We start from the raw sequence: 19,219 nt of genomic DNA on the forward strand, positions 1-19,219 counted from the left end.
CCCAATCAATCAATCAAACAACCAACGAATCCTTCATTCCCAGCCACGCGGTTTTTTTCGTCTCTGCTCTCTTCCACTCGGCCAACACATTGGATCCTTTTTTCCCATTGCAATTTCTTGGACAGAAAGACTGGCAGACAAGAACCAAAACAAGGACAACTCGATACACTCAACGCGTCGAACGTGCTCTCCAACCACCTCTTCTCGGAAAGCTTCTCCCACACGGTACACCTGGCTGCACCTGGAGAAAGCGGACCAGCAGCAGATCAGACCCGACGCAGATTGCATGCTTCTGCCGCGGATTACACACGAAAGAAAAAAAAAAGAGGTCCAAGCTGCGCGACCCGACCTTTCTCTTACCTCCCATTACCTCCGCCTCACCTCATACTTTGGGCCCTTACCTCACCGGAACAGGTACGGTACCTACGGAATACCTTACGTTACCGCGTACAGATTACCCACACCCTCGTCAGGTTTCCCCTCCTCTACGACGCGCTAAGGTCGCAGACGATTACCTAAACATTCGTTGAACTGCCGCATCGGTACTCCGTCTCATCCAGTCTCATCATCAGGGCCCTCTTTATAAGTCCTGGTCGGGTGCCTGTAGTAATCAATCCTCCGTTCCCTTCATGCTGAGTCAGAACCGGAGCTTGAAGATGCAGAGCGCTTCACCCTCGTCCTCTGCGAATACCACCACTAACACAGGTAAGCTACTACTCACCTTCCTCGTTTCTCATTTCTCTGTTTCCCGATCCCTATCCTCATGACCTGTTCTATTCATCCCACCAACTCGCCGTTTCGCCCGACCAGCGAGCGCTCTGCCAAACTCCGTCGATCCCGTACCGTTCCTCTCTGACCTTTGCCCTCTCTCCCTCTTCCACCTCTTTCGCAAATCCGCCCTCCGGCAGCTGTCCTAGCCATTTGCCTTACCTCATCTTTCATTCACTACTCAGTACATTGTACTTGGCTCGGATCTCATGTACTTTGAGTGAGACGAACCCTCTTTCTCACTCTAAACTACGTTACAATCATCAATACCTGCTATATCCTAGGAGAGGCCTGGCTACCTCTTGCCAGCGTTGATATGTAATCACTCCCCTTCCCCCATCAGCTTTCCGTCCATCAGCGACTACTGCAGGCCAGCAGCTGTCTGAGATACATGATTGCCCTCGTTCGTTTCTGTATGGACAGAAGCTTGAAACAGAGGCAGACCGAATCAAAGACAGAAATCCGGCTTATGCGGCTGTCGAATGGACCATTTTCAAACCTTCTCCCATCGTCTCACGGCGCATCTTCCATCCCCACATATCCCTGCTGCTCCGGCGACAACGCCAAACTCTCAAGTCTTTCAAGCCTCGAATTATCTTACCTTTTCAAGCCAAAACGGTCCCTGAATCTCACTTGCCTTTGATGACGAGTTTTGATTTTATACCGAACCTGGACACTGCTTGCTGACATGATATGTGTTGTCCATAGACGCCCACTTGCGCGCGCAGCTTGAGCTACTCAGCAAGCATACCGCGCCCGGCTCGACAGACAACGCGACCGGCCCAGCTCGTGGAGCTCGCCCTCAAGCTCCCAACCCTTTGACCGCGTCACCACCGCCGCCGGCACATGGCTATAGTAACGGCTCTACATCGCCCACTGACGTCTTGCCACCGATAGTTAATAACCAGGCCGACCCGGAAGCGCATATCCACCCTGACCTCCGAGCTCGAATCACGCAAGCTCCCGCCGTCAACATGATGCCCGCTGGTGTACCACCTCAACCGCAGCAGCAAATCGCGCCTCCCGTGACGGCTGCCGGTCCTTCCATTGCGCCTCCTACTCATTCTCCTACAGAAATGGACTTGGATGACGGCGCGGAGGGTCGCAAAGCTAAGCGCGAATTGTCACAATCCAAGCGCGCCGCGCAAAACCGAGCTGCCCAGGTACGATAATAACAATTGGGAAGGTGCGCTGGGTCAATGGCGCGTAATACGCCTCGCGCGTGTCGCAGATGACTGTCGCAGTGCTCTTGATACATGGGACACCATTACTGGCTCATCAACCAATCACTGCGACAGCGCCAATTCCATCCGGCGCGCCCACCCCAAATCAATTCTCCAATGCGACCTGTTGATGAGCTTGAGCTAACTTGAATGCGCCGCAGAGAGCTTTCCGTCAGCGAAAGGAGGGATACATCAAGAAGCTTGAGCAGCAAGTTAGAGACTACATGGAAATGGAGGGACAGTACAAGACGATGCAGTCAGAGAACTACGCGTTGCGCGAGTACGTGATTCACCTCCAGTCGCGCTTGCTCGATCTTCAGACCGAAATCCCTCAGCCGCCGCCCAATGTCAACCTTCAGCAACCTGCACTCCCGCCTCCTTCGGTCCCGACAAGTGGTCCTGAAGCCCCGCCTAGCAATGCGGGTGCTGGTCCTCTTGAGGCCGTTGCGCAGGCAGTGGCCGGTCTGCAGGCACAGGAGCAGCTTGCGCAGAGAGATCAGTTCACAAGGCCCGAGGCGGTGACTAAGGAGGAGCCGCAACGTGAGCCTGATGGACCCGTCGACCCATCGCTACCGGATGGCCTTCCGGCTCCGACTGCGTCCATGTGAGCGCGCCAAGAAAACGAGGGCGCGTCGCATTTGAATCATGGTTTTCACGTCGCTGGCGTTGCGGTACAATGGTTTGTCAAGATATTACTAGTGGACTGGCGTTACCGGCATGGCTTCTATCCACCCGTTGCGGGTGTTTTGTTTGCAATGCCCTCGGGCTTGAGTTTTCAAAAAGAGAGATGATGTAGGGAATTCGTGCTTGTAACATTGACACGAGAAGTGAAGAGTGTCAAAGGGTGGAGATTTGAGGGCCTGATGGGAACTTGATAGGAACCTCGAGGCGAGCTCCGGCTTTGTCTTTGATTTTTAGTCATTTGTCCCCCTCGGTTCTACACGCAAATGTACATCGAGGAAGGAGCCCTTGGTCATAACCTCGGACCATGCTTCATTGCCATGAAGCCGAGGAAAGACCTAGGCAACGTTCGAAAGTCTCATTACAGATTAGTCTCCGCAGAAATTCTGTTTTGCATGGCCTTATATGGATGTCATCGTTCTGATTCCCCCTCATTCACGCAGCTAAGGAGCCCGTCTCAATTTGCACTCGCGCGGAAATACAAACAGACATAGGTCTGAGTGTGTCGAAGAAGTCATGAAGAAATAGCAAAGCTTGGCTTTTTCTCGTCAATAAGACTGGTGGCATACTAGCAAGAAGGACGTGTAAAATGTAAAGATATGTTAACATGTAAGGCCCGGCATTTGAATTTCTCCCATCCTTTCTTGCCCTCACCCCTTTGAGACGTCCCGTTCCCTAAGCCGTAAAATAAGTCGCCACTGCTGCAAAGCGCCCGCATCGTCCGTGATCTCTGTTTTCTCCCCTTTTGTTAAGTAATCATACATATGAAGTATTGCCCAGGTCGTGCTCCTATGATCACATCGTGTCAGTCTGTTGTCTAGTTTCAGAAATGGGGGCGGAATGGTTTGGGTGAACTTACCTTGAGATACTCAGAGCCCTTCTCCTGATACTCCTCCCGCGTAATGGTAGCAGCCTTCCAGGCGTCCGACCCAGCCCACCCGGCAGCGCCCTTCCACGCGTCGAGGAGGGCGTCCTCGGCGCGGCGGATGGCGAGCGGCGCGCCGGCGGGGAGAAGAGGCCTCAGCCCCTCGCGGAGACGCTCGTCGAAGCCCTGGAAGAGCGTGTTGCCGCCCGTGAGGAAGACGTCCTTTAGGAAATCTTCGCGGTTCGACACGCCGCCCAGGCGCTGGTTGAGTATATCGCCGACAATCTCGATGAGGCCGCCCTGGTCGACGCCTGCGATGGACGGCTGGAAGACGACCTCGGGCACGCGGATGCGCTCGACGTTGAGGTGGATCTGGTTCAGCTCGGCCTGGGAGCCGGCGTCAAAGGGCCGCGGGCCACGCGCGAAAGCGTGAAGCATCGACGTCGACCAGTCCGTCTTGGCCTCGTGGGTGTCCTCGTAGCCGAAATCCGGATCGTAGCGCAGAAGGTCCTCCTCGTACGTCTTGAGGTTCGCCTCGAGGTTTTCTTCTTCCTGCTCGTCGTCGCTGTTGTCGCCGACGGTGATTTGGCGGTACACGCCCCAGTCGTCGTCGTTTTGTCCGAAATTGTCGTCGTCGCCGCCGCGGCGCCGCTTCTTGACCGGGTTGTCGGACGCGAGGTTGGCGATGCTCTTCATGCGGATCTGCGAGGCGAGCGACTTGCGGTTGCCTAGGTCCTGTTTGAGGCGCTCGCGCTCCTTCATCTTTTGCAGCGTCACCTCGCGCGCCTGGCGCCTCTCCTCGAGCCAGCCCTCGAGGTCGTTCTCGCGGCGCTCCACGTCTAGCCGCTTCTCCTCCTCGACACGGGCCTTCTCGGCCTCCTTTTCGGCCTTGGCGCGGGCCCGCGCGTCGTGGTTGGACTTCATGAGCTTCTGCTGGCGCTTGGCCTTGATGCCGGCGTCGTCGAGCTCCTCGTCTGGTACGTCGAGCAGGTCGAATACTGGCTCTTGCTGCTCCTCTGCAGGGTCACCGCCAACGTCCTTTGTGCGCGCCTTCTTGACCGCCTTCTCAAGGGTGGCGATGGCTCTCTCGAGAGCAGCTTCATCCTTGAGGTCGTTGCTATCGAGCAGCCGCCTGACCTCTTTCTTGTTGGTCTGCTGCTCAAGCTTGATCTGGAGCTTCTTGTACTGTTCGAGCTCGTTCTCCTTGCGCATCAGCTTCTCGAGGCGCATCTTCGCAGCTTGTTCCTGTAACCGCCTGCCGCTCTCCTTCTTCCGCTCAGCAATACGAGCCAACTCCTCTTCCGTCTTTTGCACAATGACCTCCTCTGTAAAGGGGTACTGGATGACAATGTCCCGGTCTTCAAGGCCTGTCCAATCCAAGTAGCCTCCTAACTCAGTGTTGTAGTCTTTTGAAACGTAAGCATGGTCGCGGAGCATGTGCTCTGCCTGGGACACGTTGAGCTTCCCGTTGAAAGCAGGGTACTTGAGCCTAATCAGCTTCAGCAGGTACTCTGCCGCATGCCATCCTCCCCAGTTCAATCTTGTGGCTTGGCTCAGCAGGGCCTTGTGATTGTAAACGGGTATCACGTGTGTCGAGGTGTAGGATGACGAAACTACGATGCCTGTGTTTCCCTTGTTGTGTGTGTACGAGAAGAGGGAGTCGATGCCGTATGCTAGGGAGGGCGCGCCGTAGCATTCGAAGATGATTTCTGTCATGGCTTCATAGATGTGTTAGCTATTGGTCTTCACATGCTGCGAGAGGCCAGCTTACATTTCCGGGAGTACGGCAAGTTGGCTACCGCCTCCGTCATGATAATGGGCATGTCGATGGATGCATCATCTCCGTTCAAGCCGAGTTTGAGAAAGATGTAGTCGAGAACATGCTCCATGACATCCCAATTGCTCACAATACCCGTCCCTTGCTCGTGCGCATAACGTGTGTGACTCCTTGCAGTCGTGTCGGCATAGCAGTCGCTGCCTGCAAAGGAATACGTCTTTCCGGCTTTTCGGTCGCGGTATTTCGCCATGATCGGTGGGATGTTGAGCCTCGGCTTCTCTTCAAATGACCATCCTGCACGGACGGCCGAAGATCCTATCGACAGTCAGTCAAACAGCCGCTCCGCCACATGCGTTTTCGGAACGCCTGCGAGCTTACCGTTGTCAATTACAATGGCCGCGCCTCGGGAGGACTGCGCCAATGCCTTCTCCCGTCCATCCTGCTGTACCGGGATCGGCTTCTCGAACTTAGCCTCCTTGACTTGGAAGATCTTGGCTGGAGGGTACGTCCTCTCGGGAGGTCCTGGCAGAGGAGGGAGCTCGCCCGTAGCTGAGGGCGCCATCGCGATGTTCGTGTGTTGGGAAAGGTCTAGGGTGTCGCAGTGCGACGGACCATGCTTCGGGAATTTACGGGCAGTATATGATGGATTTCGAAGCTGTATAGCTGGTGGCGTCTTCAACGGGAAGGTTCGTTAAGGTAGGGAGCGTCTACGTCACGTGCGTCGCGTTCAATGCGTCTACTTGATTACGGTTGATGAAGTTGTGATGCGCCGTTGTTGCGAGGCTGCGAGGCTGTAAATTTCAGTGGACCCCTACCGGCTTGTGCTACTCGGGTCGCAGCGCAGCTACGTGATCTTAGCGTAGCAAAGGTAATAGTACTACGTGGGTGAATCAAGTGCAACCAGCGTCTCGCCCCTCGGTGTTTTGTTCAAAATGGGAACTATCACATTCACTTTCAGGTCTGCCAAACTTGCGACTGCCTTTAATCATGGCCATTTGAAGAAGGGTGGGAAATGCGGTCAATTCAGAATTCTGAAGCTTTCCTCCAGTTATGGCTTCTCAGTGGGTATCTGCTCTATGGCTCGTGGAGTGCGCCGGAAATGTCATCAGTCTTGTCTCATTCCTCATCCATACACCCAGCACCTAACGACGAGTTCCGCCATGTTCATGCAGGCGGCTTCAGGTTGTCCGTAGCTAGTCCAGTGTTAAATTACTTCACGAAGGTCTGCATAATGACAAGAAACGTACCCTCAAGATGGAACAAGACATTAGACTGGTAGTTCTTGAACATCTGAGCGACGAGCTCGACATTCATGTTCTCAATGTTGATCTCCTGAAACCGACATCAGTCACAGCAAAGTGTCATAGAATAAGAATGGGTAAATTACCTGCAGTGATCTATTCATGACCATCACCGCCTCGTTGAGTTTTTCCTGGAACTGTGTAAGTCGTAATGACCTATGGTTGTTAGAGAGCGACATACCACATTGGTAATAATACGAGAAAGCAGCAGGTTCTGTTGGTGTTCGTGAGGACTCTCCTACTCTATTCGTTAACATGTCTATTCGTCTGCGCTGCGAGTGACCACGGTTAGTATCATACCATTTTGTTAGGCACGTATTTGTGGTTGTGGTGTGTTTGTTTACTCTGTTACAGGTACCCCACCGCAATCGTAGATGACTTGACTCGAACAGCGCTCTAGGCACAACTCACCGATCACACCGAGCTCCCGCTCAGCGGTGAGGAACGGCAGAATAAGCTACCCGGCCACTGCTTCCCTCCTGTTGCGCAACCAGCCATCCGCCTCCAATGGGTACAGCAAAGCCGTATCATCGCAGTTTGAAACCCCAAAACCGCACGATACCACATTCCAACTAAAATGGCGGCCCCGAAAGAAGCTACAGAGGCGCAACTAGCCCACCAAGCCCTCCTCGACGAGCTCGACATCCACTCCATTCACAAGAGCTTCCGCAACCCGTCCTGGAAACCCAACCAGCGCCGCAACAAGAACATCAAGACCATCCTCGGCGACGCCTCCCGCCGCGAGGCCTCAGCCCTGGCGACCCCGCAACAAGAAGAGGGCAGCGCTGCGGCCACGCCGGCGCGGACGACGCGGGGCGGCCGCGGCGGCAACGACGACGACGGCCTCTCTACCAGCGGCGCCTCGACGCCAGCCGCCGGCAACGGCAGCGGCAACAACGACAACAACCCGAACCTCGCGCAGGCCTCGCGCAGCCTGTCGAAGCTTGTTCTTGAAAAGAGTCTGCGCCCCAACGGTGGTGGTGCCGCCGGCGGAGGCTCGGGCCCGAGTGTTACCTACACCAACGTCGAGTCGGCGCCGTCGCTGGCGCACACGAAGCGGTACTGCGATATCACGGGGCTGCCGGCGCCGTATGTCGATCCCAAGACGCGGCTGAGGTATCACGACAAGGAGGTGTTTGGGCTGATTCGAACTTTGCCGCAGGGCGCGGCTGAGCAGTATCTCGAAGCGCGTGGTGCGCATACTGTTCTCAAATAAGGGGTGTCTACTGCCTTACATCTTACGGATACATCTTGTGGATTGGACAGAGAATGACGGCGGCGGCAGGAGGCATAAGGCACGATGCTGCAGGTTTCCTTGTTTAGGCGTTACTGGGGGTCAACAACTGTGGTCATGAACCAAGTTTCGGAGTTACTGGGGGTGTCGAGCGGAACGAGTCGTTTTCAAGTCAATACGATGATTGTTCTTCATAAGGATGAGCTACTAGGGTGCGGGAATCTATGTATGTGCGACCAACAAAGTCAAATCTCAACTATGCAGCCCTGCGCCTTTCAGCATAGGGTGTTAGATGACACTCCGGCTTAATCGTGATAAACTGTTGTTGTTCGCCTGTGAATCGACAGATTACCGAGAACGTATTGAGAGACGATACTCAGTTGCCATAGCTTAAAGCTACAACCGTCGCGGCGGAACTGCTATGCAGTTGTGTTTTCCTTACCGTTTTGTTGTCGAGCCTCCGACTTGCTCGAATCCGGAACCACGGCCGGGGGACGATCTTGCTCGTCTATATCGGAGCTGGTGGTATAGATGCTATCCTCTTGTGTCCACAAAGAGGAACGCTCATGTATTTCCACGGTAGAGCTCAAACACTCCGTCATGAGATCTTCCCAAATCTTATACCGCAGTTGCCCAGCTGGATAACCTCATGAAGAGCGGTTTGAGAGACCAGTTGCGCCATGCATCAATGAAAGCCGTATAGGAAAGGCTGAAGAGTATTTCCTGACTGTACTGTTGATGGTCGTGTGCTCGCCAGCTGGATGGTCCTGATGCGCGTGTCGTCGAGCCCTTCAAGACGAACTCAACACTGAGTTGATGTTCAAGAAGCAGGTTGATTTTTTTCCAACTGCAGCGCGGGTTAAATCCATCGTGGGAAAATTGAACCCACGTTGTAATTGGTTACCTTGCTAGAGGGACCCAATTATTCCTAGTGGCTTTCGGTGCACACCACCCCCCAAAACCCCTAAGAGTTAGGTTCGTTGTGTGACGGCGCGCGGCCAAGCAACAGGAACTTGCAGCAAAGACCCCTGCTCGCGTGCCAGCGGCCGGCACCTTTCCCCCTGGTGATCTGTTCTTTGCCTAATCTAAAAAATTACGGCAGCTCAGTCTAACAGTCCTGTGTACGCCAATCCTCTCTCGCGTATCTCTCATCCTCTCTTTTCGCGATTACAACGCCCTTTTCGGACCCTTCTGATTGTACAGCTACCTTCCTACGGAAAACGAAAGAGACCTTACCCTCGAACGATCCGATCGAATCGAAGCTCCCTTCTCTTCCTACCACCCAACTCCAACGAAGCTAGAGCATACACCCAAGATGGCGTCAATGTGGATGTCCGACTCTCAAAGTACGTCTTTTTGCGCCGCCAAGCCGTCACAGGCAATACCGCACCAGAACCATGTTGCGCAGCTTCTACACCACCGTCAAGGACCGTAGCTGACCTTTGTTCTTACAGAAATTGGAGTAATCTTCTGCTCCGGAGGTACGTTTGCGCCGCCACCAGTACCTCTCTGGCGCATCGAGTAGCACATACAGCAAGTAGTTTTCACGGTGGCTAACTTCTCTGCGCTTCCGACAGGAGGTTTCTTCCTCATCGGTGGAGTGATGCTGTTCTTTGACCGAGCAATGTAAGTCGTTCCTTGCGGATTTGTTCTCCCCCTTTGACTTTCGCGACAGAGCTAACCCGATCCTTTCTCAGGCTGGCCATGGGAAACGTACGAAACTCCCCTCCTCCCTCCTCCCTGACCACAGAGTCAACGACCACCTACACGCAAAGTAGCTGACCCTTGAAACGCAATAGATTCTCTTCCTCATCGGCCTGACCATCATCATCGGACCCCAAAAGACGCTCCTCTTCTTCGCGCGGAAACAAAAGGCAAAGGGCACGGCCGCCTTCTTTGGCGGTCTTACCCTGATCCTGCTACGGTGGCCCCTAATCGGCTTCTGCGTCGAGCTCTACGGCATCATGGTCCTCTTTGGCGACTTCCTCGGCACGATTGCCGCTTTTGCGCGTAACATCCCCGTCATCGGGCCGTATATCGGCACCGCGGTCGACCGGTCTGGTGTCGGTCGCCGGAACGCTGAGTTGCCTGTGTAAATATTCCATTGGAAGGCGGTCGGGAGGGATGTATCAACGTATCAATGATTTTCGGGGAAGCCACTGGAATGAGGAGGATAGCGTATAGACGGGATTGTATACCATAACGGCGCAGGTTGGGCCCTGAACCTATGATTTGATAAAGGCTTGTAATTATACGCGGATTTGTTTTCGGTTCTTAGAGCAAGGGCGAAACCTTTGTCTAGAGACGACGAAACTCGCTCAAGGATAATGAATGAATGGAAAGACACACTTGAGAAACCATCTGGCACACATAGGACGGAAAGACATGTCATTGACATACATGGTTGGCGCATTTCGGGCTCGAACGTAGCCGCGGCTAAGCAAAGATTCCGCCATTGGTAAACTCTTGCTAATCTAGTGTTCGTCGATTCGTAGTGTCAACATCCTCGTGTGTACGCGGGAGCGAGATGCCCAGCCTGCCTCGCACACAGTAAACTCCAGGGGTTTGTTTCCTTTAGTTGCAAAAATCCCCCCGCGTGCCCCCTCGTCTACGCCATCACCTCCTCCACCCTGGCTGGTATTCTTAGTAGCTCACACTGACGAGGTAGTCTGCCAGCTTCTCCACCGCCAGAGTAGCGCTGCCGGCCTGCGCGTTCTCGCCGTGGTGGCCGAGAAGGATGGCCTGGGTAGACTTGGCGACGGCGATACCCTCCTTGCCCTATTCAAGTGATTTCAAGTCAGCCCTTCTGCGGACAATGCCACGTTTTTTTCGTGCTTTCAGAGTGTATGGGCGTCCAACCTTTCGTGCGTAAATGGCACCCTCCTCGGCACGGGCCATGACGTATCTCTCGCCGCCGATGAACAGACCATCGGCAAAGGCCTTGTCCTTGACGTCCGACTTTCCGGTAACGATGTCGGCAACAACCTTCATCTCCGTGGCGGAAAGCTATGTTGCGCAAGAGATATTGTTAGTAGTGGTACGGATAGAGAAATGTAGTTATTCGTTGGTAATTGAAGGCGGGATCACATACGGTGAAACCGGCGCTCGACGCCCACGTGCTGTCACCGGCGATGCTGATGATGGCGGCCTTGTCAATGTGGCCGGTGCCGACCAAGCTACAGATCCCACGTCAGTTCTCCATGGCCCATTGTATAGCTCAACAATCCCTCGCGATGCGCAAGCCGCGAAAACAAAAAGCTGGTGCAAAGCTACCTGGTGTCAACGTAAGCTGTAGAGAGAGATTGTCAGCTCATCCTGATGATTCTCGAGGTCTGGGGGGTTTTCCCCCTCGGGTTTGGCTTCTCCCTCCCCTTCCGTCTCTCTTGGGAGAGAGCTGCCAACGCCCGCATCGGCCCTTCGTGGGGGTGGGAGATTGCGAAGTGAGTGAGCTTACCTTGCCACGACATGATGAAGGAAGGAAGACGGGAAGAAATAAGAGACTAGTGCTCGCTGGTGCAAATTAACAAAAAAGAGACAAGAAGCTTCTCTCTGTCGAAAGGGGGTGTGCAAAAAGCTCAAGCTTTGACGCGGTGTGGGATATGGAGGGGAGGAATTTCGGTTTGTGACTGTTGATGTTTCTTGTTCCTCTTTCCTGCCTGACGTTTGCCCCTCTCTCCTCCGAGGAATACCTTAGCAAACCAATTTTTAGGTCCAGCGGGCCGGGCGGGGTATCACGCTACCTGCTGAGAGGTCATTGCTGGCGCCAAAGTAGCGGTGCGGGGTACTTTCTTCAGCATCGCGAGCATCGTAGGCGAATACCTCTGTTTCTCGTTGCTTCCACCCCCGGCAACTGTGAGGTGCTGTATTCAGGAAAGTCCAGCAATGTCATGCAGCTACCACAGTAAGATACCTAAGGTAGGGACTGCCAAAGAATTGCTGCACCTTATCCGAACATTTCTCATCGTTTCTTCTGATTCCCTTTCCTAGTCGACAGCGACGGCCTAGCCTTGTCTTGACGAATTCAATCCCCTATCTTCCTACCTACCTGTACTTCGTACCCGAGGTAGCTGATCCACTCGAGAGAGCTCAACGAGTCCACACGATCCGCCGGGTATTCCCATCACCGCCTGTGTAGCCATTACCTTGTAATAGATACCATACCTTACCTTACCGCCTTACGTATCTTTCCACCTGGGTGCCACTTCCGGAATGTGCCCCGCCAAACACTTGTTCAGTCACGTGATGGCGGGGTGACTGTGCGAGTATGATGGAAGGAGGCACAGTACAGACACGGCATTGTTGGGCCCCACCCATTTGAGGGCCGTCACCGCCTCAGCTCGCCACACTCAATGCGCCACGGCAGCGACCCCCGTTTCCTATCTTCGCCAAGCCCAACACATCTCCGCCGACGGCCCGGCAAAGCTCTATGCCGCCTTCCATCTCCATCGTCGTCTTCGTCGACGTCGCTATCAATGGCTTTTCGTTTCCAGAAGGATCGAAGGAACGAAACAGACGCTCGGCACATGAGAAGTGAGGACGGACGTGCAGAATGGCAACATCAAGCGAAAAGAGTTGCTTTCTAAATATGTTTGGATCGTCCATGCAAGAAGGAGCGCATATTCCATGTTAGCTACCGCAGCTTCTACAGCCCAACTTACGCTCGAAGTCTTCTATCTTTACTCTATCCACCTATATGCGGTCAACGGCGACATTGAGGACGCCTAGTTGACGGAAGTCCGTCCGCAACGCAGCTCGGAGTCGAAAGACGGGACGTTTCCGTCTTCAGCTCGGTCCTGCACAGTCGTAGTCGTCTATTAACCCGATCGGCTCCTTGAACTTCTTGTCCCCATCACGCCGGGGTCCAGGCTGTACAGCATCTCTTTCAGGCTTTGGCCTCTCTTCATCAGATGGAATTCCGCTCACCAGCGTACACGTCCGATCATCTGGATAAACTATCAGAGTTGTTTCCACCCGATGCCTCTCACGGGATGCTACACTGTCAACGGATCGTCACCCGGGGCACCGCCTACGTTACGCTTGATCCGCCGCCGTCTCACACCCTAATTGATCGCCCTGGTCGTCTTGTCATCTCAACAACAATTCCAGGCTTCCAAATTCTGATTTTGCACGGGTTCACAGATCCATCTACGGGCTGTGGAAGACAGTCTAAACGAGGGCTAGACTTCATCGAAGAGACACAGACACCGGCGCCCAACTTTATCCTATTCGTAGAATGATCAGCCGGGGGACTAATTGCTTAGCCTGAGATCGGCTGCCGCAAACTTACGTGCTGCGGAGGACTCGGCTTACACGGCGACTTGGTAAACTCAACCCGTGGGAAGAACCAGCTGCATCTGCATGACATTATTCGTGGACATTACACAAGCAAGAGAGAACACGAAAATGGGTTCCAGTCATCCCTTCAGACGAACTTTGAGTATACTGCATGCTGCTCATCAAACCAGTTTTACTTTTTGACAGCAATGCGATAACCTCCTGGCAACAAGGTTATCGTTCAGAAGACAAGGGCCCATCTGACGACGGTTTCTTCAGGGGCGTCTTCGTGGCATCTCTCAACTGACGATGTCTCTTGGAAGCGATCAAAACGACAGGGTGTCTTCCTGATGGCCAGTAAACTTCTTACTTGCGCTCTGGCCACCTAACGGATACACTGGCTGGCGGATTTGCAATCTTGAGACGATCATTCGGCTTTCCACCCTGGACGAGACAGTTCAAACCCCGTCGCTGGATAGCCTTCCGCATCCTCCCATCATCTCTAAGCTCCTGGTCTGCCCTGATACCTAGTCAGCCTTGTCACACAGGGCTCCTCGATAGCCTACGATTCTTTGGAGCCATTTCAGGACCTGGAAGGATGATCTGACTGTGGGCCTATCGTGGACTGAGAGGAACAAGAGGTGCTTGTCAGCGTCTGGCCCAAGCGCACAGCACGTCGCAGGCGCACACAGGCAACGCCCAAAAAACAAAAAAAAAATCGAGAACAACAAACTTTCCAACGCTCGGCGGCGCCCACCTCAGCAACAGCGCTCCGTGTCCCAGGAAGTCTGTTTCAATACGACACCTTCTAAGAGGGAGGGTGTTTGATTTCTTCCGGCTGACAGGACAACCTGTAAGCTCCAACAGCAGACGCATACGAGGCACTAGGGCGTGTCGTCGACCAGATCCCCCCGAACGATGACACCTCGAGCGGCAGACTTATTCAGCGTCGGCCCTAAGTAAGCTGCCAATTTCGTGTTACTTGGCGCGTCCTCTGTCAACCAACTTCCCAGATATGTGTGCGGCTTGCATTGTCTTCGCAATGTCGTTGCATGGTTGTATCAGGGAACACAATTGGTGTTTATGTCCGTGAGCGCACAAAGCTGCGAGACGAACGTATCCGTACGGAAACCTGTGCGACAATAGGCCCAAGAAGCGGTGGGAAAATGGACCAGGAAATAACCAAGATTTGATCAAATTACACCGGACAGCGCTGGCGTCACGCTGGATAAGCAGGCCTAGTGTGAGAAGGTTATTTCCTTGATTGTGGACCATGGTTGGTGGGTAGCCGGATGAGCAACGATGTCTCTGATCCTTTCATTTAAAACGAGAGACCCGTTTGATGTCAGAGTGGGGGATCGGTATATGCGTGGGCAGGGCGTTGTTAGCCCAGCGGTGCGGAGAGGATCCGCGACTGCAACGTCGTGTAACTCTCATTCGCTGACCGCATCGGCTGGGAGATTGAACTTCAAATGAAGCAATTTTCAGCCTGGTGACCGTTGGGCAAATCTTGGGGCGGCACTGGGCTTCAGAGGGGACGTCCTCGTGTTACTCATCTTGAGTCTGGGCCAGTCCCATCTTTCAGAGGCGATTCGGATCCCGGCGGACCCAGTTTCTTGCAATTGGGATCAATCCAGTTCTTGGATAACCTCAACGACCACTTGCGACCTACTGTAGCGCAGTGACGGCTTCTCGGATTATTAGCGAATTGATCATTACATCGACGGACGAGGCTTGGGCCTCGGGGGGCCGACGACAACGAAGGCGAGAGGACGTGCGGTATGACAGGGACGACCCTGAGGCTTGTTGCCCCCAGGCTGGGGTAACCCAACCTTTCCAGGATGTCCCGCAGACCAAGCACGGATGCGACCCTCCCTCTTCTCTCATCCTTCTCGAATCCCTCCCCTCTTTAGCTCTCTCTAGCGGCAAGGTACGGCACGACACGACGGGGGGTACAACAAGGCATGTGGGCGTAGTCAATTTGAAGTCAAATTGCTTCTTATGAGCTTTTCGTCGAGAAGCTCCAGAACGATAATACCGGAAGCTGCCGCGGCTTGACGATGGAGTCATCCGAGGCTTCTCACTCAGCTCTCGACTCTCAGCCCCCTCAGCCAGCCTTGACCGCCACGCCGCACGGCAGTGTCAACACAGAAATCAGACTATCCAGAGTCTCCAGACCTCTCGGTCACCCTGCAGATGACGACTCCGTCAATCATGCTTCGCCGCTGTGCTTCCCTACAGTTCTCGCTAGTCTGACACACGAAACCGCAAGACCTCCACTCGACCGCAGAAGATACGCGACTTATCGTTCACAAACGACCGGGACCCTCGATCCACAGACCGGCCCAAGGACAGGATGTTGAAGTTCGTCATCCTTGTGTTGATCAGCCCCCCCTAAAATATCCGTCCTATCAATCTCAAACAGGCGACAAAGTTGCGAGTCGCGTGCTGGGGACCAAGAACGAGGGCTTCTGGGCTCTGGGTCGACCCTGCAGAGGCGAAATCAGAGGGGATGATATCAAAGTAGAGTTAAGTCAGAGTGTCCCCCCCGTCTGCAGTCTGGGTCCTCTCCTGTTCTCTGCATATGGGCTTCGGGGGGTTCTCTGTCATCGGGTCTTTGGTCTTTCTTTCCGGCAACTGCCTTTCTACTAGCAGCCATATTTCTCATTTTCTCTTCTTTTGCCTCCACATTTGGCGCAACTTGGAAGACGGCCTTCTAGTCCTCCGATTCTACTAGTTCCTGCAACCGCTTCCCATCATCTCCTTTTTCGAAACCGATCACCCCGCTCCACGTTCTGGGCATCCCGCCTGGTTCTTGCTCTTATAGCCCTGTCAACAAGGATCCGCCAAGCGCTAGCATTGCAAAGTCCTGTTCCGGGCCATTAGAGGAGCATGTTCAAATTGGTTAACCGTTCCAGATCTATGAAGAGCATGAGGACTGGTGGAGGGGCCCCCGGTGGTGTGCAGACGCACGGCCCAGAGTCCCCCGTCCTGGGGTCGCCGGGTCTTGTGTCAAGTTTCCAACAGACCAAGGAAGACTCGAGCGCTTCTCAAAACGAGAGCGTGCCCTTCTTCGCAAAGGACGCTGCCGCCGACGCTGCCGCCGCTGCTGCCGTTGCCGTTGAAACTCGCAACACATACCGCCATCGCCCGCTGCCTACACCTCCTCCATCTAAGGCGTCTTCGACCATGGCTGAGCGGCCCAGCACTAGCGGAGGTCTTTCACCTCATAACTACAGCACCACCAGCTTCAGATCCTTTGCTGATAGACGTATGTCCAAGGATGACCTGTACATCAGGCCTCAGTCTTCAGCACGTGGTGGTTACAAGTCGTATCACATCCCGATACGGGACAATCCAGCATCTCCGGTAGAGAGTCCTGGCGACTTCTCACACGACTTCTCACCGGCGCGCACCTTTACAGTCAGGACTCAGACGCCAGATTCGATGGATAGCAACATGGGAACGATAGCAATAGGCATGGCCATAGGGAGCCCGACACATCCACCTCCGGACTTCACAGCGTCGCGCGAATTTCTTCCATCGCCGATGCCCGCCCCGAGAGACGAGTGGCAACCGCAGGCATCCAGCCTCAGCACGACCATGATGAGGGCCTCACCAACACCAGAACCGCCGCAGGAGATACCGGAACCCGTGCCGGCACCGAAGCAGAAATCGGGAAGATGGAAATTGTTTGGCCGTTCTAAAAGCAAGAGACTTGCCTCGTCCCCAGTCGCCATCTCACAACCTATGAATCTTCAGCATCCGGCACCGACGAGAACGGACTTCGATATTTCACCGACGACGAACCAGGCCACTGACTTGGGAAGACGGAATACTGAGAAGAGAACAGCGGATAGCAAACCGGCCATGAAGCGCTCACAAACGGCTGGCCCTGTGGCCCCGCCGAGCCCGAAAGATTCAAAGCCCCCTAAACTACTAAGCAGAATGGCGTCCACACGGTCGACCAAGAGCGTCAAAAAGTCGGACATTTCTGCGCCGGTTCACGTGTCGATGGGAGTACCGGCTTTGCCGCCTAAGCCATCGGGCGGGTTCCTGGACGTGGAGATTCCCAGCATCACGATGGAGAGGTACAGTGTAATGTTCGGCAACGTCCTGGGACAACAACCACATGGATCACAAGATTCGACTTTGGGATCGCAAGGTTTACAGCCTTCATCATCGCTTCTGGCAAGGCGGCAAGCTACTCTGGACAGACTGAAAACGATAAACGATCAGGTCACTAGAGAAGAGGAGGAGAGGGAACGTATGAGGGGTCGGAGGGCAACATCACCGCAGCCGCTCAAGTCGCCGGCGTTTTCGCTCTCACTGTTCCCGGCCACGCCCTCGGAATCGGCCAACAACCCGCCTCAATCACCCCGATTCCGCTCAAATACCTCACCCGCTTTCTTGTCATCCCCGCAGAGAGCAAGCTTCGAGCCAGCCGCAGAGGAAAGTAGCCCTGAATCTATCAAGCAAAAGACTCTATCGCCCGAGACGATCGCCCGGTCCCAGCCCTCTGATGTACACGACTTCGTCTTCGGGCCCGAGCAGTCCGGCCTCATGCTCGACTCGCCAACAGACGACAACGAATCCGAGGAGATCCACCTGACAGAGCAACTGAAGCCAACCATATACGAACCCGCATGGCAGATGATCTCAACACCAGGCGAGTCCACGGCCCCGTCGAGCGCTGCGCCCAGCGCCAAAGACCGTTCCCCAGCATCGGTATCCTCCGTCCATACGCACGTCACAAAGCCGTCCCTCGACGAGTCTGAGCCGGACGACGCGCTCCGCGCTGCGGTAGAAATTTCGATTGCCCGGCAGATCAGCATTTCCCGGCAGCAGCGCCGAATGCTGCGTCCCTTGAAGACGAATGCTGTTCGTACCGGCGGCAGCCCCAACGTTAGAAGCCCGGTGACGACCATCACAGTGGGCAAGAATGAGCGCCTATCCACGACGAAGAGTTCTACGCCAACACTCATCAGCCACGGCGAGACGTTCGAGCAGCAAATCGCGCAGAACCGCAAGAGCTCGCGGATTATCGTCGAGGATGACTTGGCGTAAACTCACACGAAAATCTCTAGAGCCTAGGCTCTTATCCCTATCATCATGTCGGACATTCTTCTAATTCCCTTCGTCCACATACACTGATGGTGCTCGGACTCGCCATCAGACTTTTACAATCCTCTTTTGTTACTTAACCACCTTCTCATCCACCGATTTGTTCCTTTACTCCACCTTTTTCTGTCATCACTCTCACCTTATTATTCTGGAGGACCATTTCGAACTATGCTTGTAGCGGGATTTCATACGCTTGGTGAAAGGAGGGGCTTCTTAACTCTGGTTTCAGGTTTTGACGAGTTCATATTCTTGTATGGGGGTTGGATATGTGTGTGTGGTGGCCTTATCAGAAAAGCAAAGTTCGAACGGTCTTTTTTGTCACTTGCAAGCGAGTTTCCCGAGAAGCAAAACACAGAGAAGGATTCCCGATGGAGTATCTGATCTTCCTGTCATACGACCTCGAAGGTTCGTTTCTTTTGCGCGCAATCGATACCACTGTTGGGGGGAGAAATTCTTTTTTTTTTATCTGGTGTAGGAAGGGAGAAGGACGGCGGGCAATGGCCAGGGCATTTTCAAACCTGTTACCCTTTGGTTCACCTTTATGAAGAAAGCTTTCTTGGAAAATCTTCCTTTTTTTTTTCTTGGATAATCCCTAAAGCTTAAAAATAAACATGCCGTTTCTAGGTTCAATCCTTTTTTGAAGCCGCTGTCGAAATATTTGTGTCACCACGTTTGGGCAACTTGGGCTGTCGTCTACACCTTGGTTGTGTTCGTAGTTGGGAGCTCACATGTAGGTTTCAAGACACTCAAGTCTCAAGGTCAGCGGCGAGTTTCGGTCTCAGTCAGCCCATGGCTGTGCAGTAGATATAGCCGCGTGGACTCTGCGTGGCTTTTAAGACTTTTGGAAGCACCTGGGTTAGAGCTGTAGCCCTCTTGCTTAGGAAGATAACACTGCACCTACTGGCTAGAAAGACCTCGGTGTATGTGGTTCAAGCCAGTTTTTTTTTTTTTTTTTGGGGGGGGGGGGGGGGC

General features: G+C 54.0%; 7 protein-coding genes across 7 annotated transcripts; 4 read left to right on the forward strand and 3 right to left on the reverse strand.

The window, feature by feature from the left end:
- Window positions 1-656: 656 nt before the first annotated feature.
- CCOS01_16090 (bZIP transcription factor) lies at window positions 657-2,599 on the forward strand (the record flags this gene model as incomplete). The annotated part of the gene is made up of 3 exons (XM_060464227.1): window positions 657-705; window positions 1,477-1,931; window positions 2,153-2,599. 3 exons carry the CDS (start codon window positions 657-659, stop codon window positions 2,597-2,599), a joined length of 951 nt encoding a protein of 316 aa, XP_060305282.1.
- Window positions 2,600-3,428: 829 nt separating this feature from the next.
- On the reverse strand, window positions 3,429-5,876 carry CCOS01_16091 (actin; the record flags this gene model as incomplete). Its single annotated transcript, XM_060464228.1, has 4 exons — window positions 3,429-3,461; window positions 3,532-5,255; window positions 5,309-5,629; window positions 5,693-5,876. 4 exons carry the CDS (start codon window positions 5,874-5,876, stop codon window positions 3,429-3,431), a joined length of 2,262 nt encoding a protein of 753 aa, XP_060305283.1.
- Window positions 5,877-6,478: 602 nt separating this feature from the next.
- Window positions 6,479-6,801, reverse strand: CCOS01_16092 (uncharacterized protein; the record flags this gene model as incomplete). The annotated part of the gene is made up of 4 exons (XM_060464229.1): window positions 6,479-6,507; window positions 6,562-6,646; window positions 6,702-6,771; window positions 6,797-6,801. The coding sequence occupies 4 exons, from the start codon at window positions 6,799-6,801 to the stop codon at window positions 6,479-6,481; spliced, it is 189 nt and encodes a 62-aa protein (XP_060305284.1).
- Window positions 6,802-7,192: 391 nt separating this feature from the next.
- CCOS01_16093 (uncharacterized protein) lies at window positions 7,193-7,831 on the forward strand (the record flags this gene model as incomplete). Its single annotated transcript, XM_060464230.1, has 1 exon — window positions 7,193-7,831. One exon carries the CDS (start codon window positions 7,193-7,195, stop codon window positions 7,829-7,831), a length of 639 nt encoding a protein of 212 aa, XP_060305285.1.
- Window positions 7,832-9,173: 1,342 nt separating this feature from the next.
- On the forward strand, window positions 9,174-9,945 carry CCOS01_16094 (Got1-like family protein; the record flags this gene model as incomplete). The annotated part of the gene is made up of 5 exons (XM_060464231.1): window positions 9,174-9,195; window positions 9,304-9,330; window positions 9,427-9,475; window positions 9,547-9,562; window positions 9,649-9,945. 5 exons carry the CDS (start codon window positions 9,174-9,176, stop codon window positions 9,943-9,945), a joined length of 411 nt encoding a protein of 136 aa, XP_060305286.1.
- Window positions 9,946-10,492: 547 nt separating this feature from the next.
- CCOS01_16095 (profilin) lies at window positions 10,493-11,316 on the reverse strand (the record flags this gene model as incomplete). Its single annotated transcript, XM_060464232.1, has 5 exons — window positions 10,493-10,627; window positions 10,709-10,855; window positions 10,941-11,025; window positions 11,123-11,138; window positions 11,304-11,316. 5 exons carry the CDS (start codon window positions 11,314-11,316, stop codon window positions 10,493-10,495), a joined length of 396 nt encoding a protein of 131 aa, XP_060305287.1.
- A 4,729-nt stretch (window positions 11,317-16,045) lies between these two features.
- On the forward strand, window positions 16,046-18,190 carry CCOS01_16096 (uncharacterized protein; the record flags this gene model as incomplete). Its single annotated transcript, XM_060464233.1, has 1 exon — window positions 16,046-18,190. The coding sequence occupies one exon, from the start codon at window positions 16,046-16,048 to the stop codon at window positions 18,188-18,190; it is 2,145 nt and encodes a 714-aa protein (XP_060305288.1).
- Between the last annotated feature and the right edge of the window lie 1,029 nt (window positions 18,191-19,219).

This window comes from Colletotrichum costaricense, assembly GCF_030867565.1.
Source record: "Colletotrichum costaricense strain IMI 309622 chromosome Unknown Scaffold_27.1, whole genome shotgun sequence".
Taxonomy (NCBI): domain Eukaryota; kingdom Fungi; phylum Ascomycota; class Sordariomycetes; order Glomerellales; family Glomerellaceae; genus Colletotrichum; species Colletotrichum costaricense.